We start from the raw sequence: 4460 nt of genomic DNA on the forward strand, positions 1-4460 counted from the left end.
AATTTCAAGTTGTCGTTTTTTTGCAAATTAAGTTTGTGCCATACTCTTGTCTACAAACGTTCAGGACATATTGTACTTTTAATAGTAATCAATAGTGAACGTCAAGTTTTTGGTTTTGGTTTTGATTTCTACGCAAATCAAGTTTGTGCTTCTTCTTTTTTTTTCAGTTTTGTAAAGCACATTGAGGCTGTTGCGTAATGCGCTGATAAGAATTTATTATTATTATTATTATTATAGACAAATGGTCTGTTTTGACTGTGTGATATCCGCTTTAATACCTCCTTTCAAAAGTGGACTAATTGTATATTGTCATGAGTAACTGGAAAGTTGGCCTGAGTGGACTTGCAAATAAATAAATAAATAAATATCAAAAAATTAAAAAAAAACAGACATTTTTTCCAATTGAAGTGAACCACCAATGGCGATTTGTGCACCATCTAATGACCGGCCCAGCTATAGTTACATGTAGTTCAGTGTCACGACCTTGTCCAGTGACTTTCCATGATAGATTCAATTGACATATCCAAACATCATACTAAGGGAGCCTTTAGCAATTACGAGGCGGCAGGGGATTGGGGGAGGGTCATGTTTTAAAAATCTGTCCAAGGGGATGGTCATATTTTAGAACCTGTAAGGGGGGGGGGGGGGGTTCACATTTTACATTGACTCATTTTATGACCTTACATACAGTTAGAAGATACAATTCTTGTAAAAAGCACTCTGTACTATTTCAAACAAAGTCTACAATTCTGAGAGAAACAACACACATCCCTTCAAACTAAGGCTCATATTTAGTTAAACTGCATGTAGTTACAGTTTACTGTTTTCCACATGCCAATCAAGTCCCTAATGACATCTTGTGTAGCTTGGTTGTTTGGGAATATGTCATGTGACAGAGGACAAGCTGCACATTGAAATATGACTGACTCAGTGTTTGAGTGCAGACGCTGTGCTAAAAACTTGTTCGATATCTTCACTTGCACAACAACGACTGTTGAGGGCATCCTTTAATGTCCACGACGATCTTGTGTACAATGTACCAAAAATATGCCAATATCTTATTAATATTTTCAGGACAGGTGCGCTTTGGTATCGCAAATGTGTGTACCAAGTTATAATGAATTTGAAGCGTGCATTCTTGAGATATAGCCTAATTACCGAAAATCATTAATTACGTAAATTGCTCATTAATATTCACGGGATTTTTACCAAAACCTAATCAAGTCTTGCCATTACCCTACGGAATACGTCGTCAAAATTTCATTTGAATTGAGCAACCCGTTATGGAGAAAACGATGACACAGACAGACACACACACAGACAGACAGACAGACACACACACACACACACACACACACACACACACACACAGACTTCCACCCACTAAATATATCTCTTCCTTACGGAAGAAAAAATGACAGTGAGAGTAGTGAAAAAAGCAATGCACAAAGTGATACTGAGATTTCAGAGTTATTACAGGTTACTCAATCAGGGAGAGTGTGTACCACATGGAAATCACAATATCAATTATAAATAAAGAATAATGTACCAGTAGGCTTGATGATATTTGTGCATGGCAGAAATATGTGTTGTATAATCAAATCATTAAAGAGACAGTATCTGTAACTTGATGATCTTGTCTCAATACTTTCGTTCTGTGTGTCAAGTGTAGTTTCTTGTTCTACTCCTTAAAACATGTTGAAATACCATGTATTTGGCTTGTCAACACAGCCTGTATATGTGTAAAGTGCACTGTTATTGTTGATAATTTTAGTCCAGACTAAAATTCACATGTCAAAAATAACAATGCAGTCTGTACATATACAGGCTGTGTTTACATATTATCTGTTACTTTAAGAGAAGTCCCGTGCATCCAAGTCCTCCACGGATCCTATAATATGGCGACCCATCTAAACTTGAGTAGAATACAGTGGAACTTTTTCAACCGCCTGAAGAAACTCGAACAAAAGAATGTCAATCTCCAATGTCATATCCAAAACCTAACACAACACCGTAAACGGAATGTGACACCAACTGGACTACAAATTAAAATTCGTCCACATACTAATGGCTACAATCAACACCTCAATGAAAAATGGAAATTCACATTACTCCGAACACAAAAGACTTGCATAAATTTATTGATCAAAGAAAACAAGAAAGTGTTATCATCTGTTCAAAGTGACATCAAGAAGACAAAAGAAGAGATGAAAGGTAAATTCCACCCCATTGACTTAACTCACGTTCATGAAAAACTATCATCGATGACAACTAAATTAAGACAACTTAGAATAAACAAACAAAGATCGAAACTGCAACGTCTTGTCGAAGACCAATCCGATCGCATGCATCCGGGAAATCACAGTAAACCGAATCGACGTTTTAACAAGAAGCAAAGAAACAATAGACACTCAAACAGAAAAAAGCAAACAACTCCACCCCCACCAGATACTTCAATTGTCACTAATCTGTCATCAAGTCAACTAACCGAGGCTCAAGCTAGTGTTCTCTCGAAAGGTCTTATGTTTTGCCCCACACCCAATCATATCAACTTGAATGAACTACAATCAGATATTGGTGAATTTAAACGAAAATGCAGACTTAAATACATCTATAGAGATAGAGAGAATCAAAGTAATCCACAAGTGAACGAAGCCGGTCCATTCAAACGCGAAAAATCTCACTACAACCCCCCTCCAAACCAAAACATAACCCTTGAAGCTTTCCTGAATGCAGTAGAACAAGACATTTTAGAACGAAAAAATTGGGAAAAAAACATACAACAATATAAGCGAAGGAGAGAGGAAAGCAATCAACGAAATTTCACATCGAGATGATATAACCATCAAAACAGCAGACAAGGGTGGTGGTATCGTAGTCATGGATACACCATGGTACATAGACCAATGCATGAAACACCTGGATAATACAAACTTCTACAGACAACTTGATGAAGACCCAACGGATCTCTACTTAAAACAACTTGAAAGAAAAATTAAAAGATGGGAACAGAAAAAATGGATATCACGTGATCTCTCTAACAAGCTGATACCTAAAGAACCGAAGCCAGGACATTTCTACGGATTACCAAAAATTCACAAGGAGAACACACCACTACGGCCAATTATCCCACAATGCCAATCTCTTACAACCCCGCTGGCACAATATGTTGACTTTATTCTGCAACATATCGTACATGACCTACCATCACATATTAAAGACACCACTCATCACTTACAAGATGTCAAGAACATCGCAATGCCTGACACTGCCACTCTAGTCACAATGGATGTCATATCTCTGTATACAAATATTCCCCATGAATATGGAATAAAGGCTGTACAAGAAGCACTGGAAGAGAACAATACCACAACTCCACATCCACAACTAGTCACCGAAATGATCGAATTCATTCTGAGCAAAAACTAATTTCCATATATATATGGTCTTTTATTAGTGTAGTTAAAGGCCATCGGCCCAAAATACAATGTACAAATAATTTACCCACAAACATGGCAGGAGAAAATGAAAGAATATACATAACACTCAGACAACGGCATGTACTTCCTTACGTAGTGTTACGAGTCACAAATCTAAAATATATCCATTCAGGACATTTTGGTAAATTTTCATTATGAACTCTAAATTGTAGTCAAAAAGCATTTAAACTTTGTACAAACAGTGACATTCCGTTGCGTAACAACATAGGTCTTTGACATCTCTACATGGGGTGTTTCTGAATTGTTTGTACCAGGTACGATTGAATTGTCAACAAGTTTTATTATGACATGACTATTTTATGGTCTTTGAGATATGAACTTGTATTACTAATCTAGGGAAGGTGATTGGATATTAGATCTCGGATGATGTCTTTCATCATAAGACTTAAGAATACGTCATACTCTAAGAATAGAGATTTTGTGTAAACTTGGAAATGTATTTAAGTTGGGTTTTGAGCCCATCTCGAAAGGGAGAGACGGAGACGGAGATTGGTCATGTAATAAAATCAACCAAGTGGTTAGCTTGGCGTTCGTTGAACCAGATACGTATGTTTCGTTGTGAGTTCTACTCAACACAAGCCAAGTCGGTACGGTACCTCGTAGAAGAGATGGTTTGAGAAGAAACTAGTTGGTCGGCTAATTCAACGTTATAGTCTTAAATGGAACAGACTGACGATTGGAACAGCAGTGCGAGTGAGTACTTCCCCAGTTGAACATTAAATATCGATAAACTGCAAAGTAAGCCAATCAACAGCGTTTCAATGTATTTAAGTTGGGTTTTGAGCCCATCTCGAAAGGGAGAGGCGGATACGGAGATTGGTCATGTAATAAAATCAACCAAGTGGTTAGCTTGGCGTTCGTTGAACCAGATACGTATGTTTCGTTGTGAGTTCTACTCAACACAATCCAAGTCGGTACGGTACCTCGTAGAAGAGATGGTTTGAGAAGAAACTAGTTGGT

General features: G+C 37.4%; 1 protein-coding gene across 1 annotated transcript; it reads left to right on the forward strand.

Annotated features, from left to right (window-relative positions):
* Positions 1–2880: 2880 nt before the first annotated feature.
* LOC144445424 (uncharacterized) lies at positions 2881–3429 on the forward strand. Its single transcript, XM_078134964.1, has one exon. The coding sequence runs from the start codon at positions 2881–2883 to the stop codon at positions 3427–3429; it is 549 nt and encodes a 182-aa protein (XP_077991090.1).
* Positions 3430–4460: the final 1031 nt, after the last annotated feature.

This window comes from Glandiceps talaboti, chromosome 14, assembly GCF_964340395.1.
Source record: "Glandiceps talaboti chromosome 14, keGlaTala1.1, whole genome shotgun sequence".
Classification (NCBI taxonomy): Eukaryota; Metazoa; Hemichordata; class Enteropneusta; family Spengelidae; genus Glandiceps; species Glandiceps talaboti.

Bases quoted from the DNA above. Each gene is read 5' to 3' on its own strand.
- LOC144445424 (XM_078134964.1), top strand. From the start codon at position 2,881: ATGGATACACCATGGTACATAGACCAATGCATGAAACACCTGGATAAT.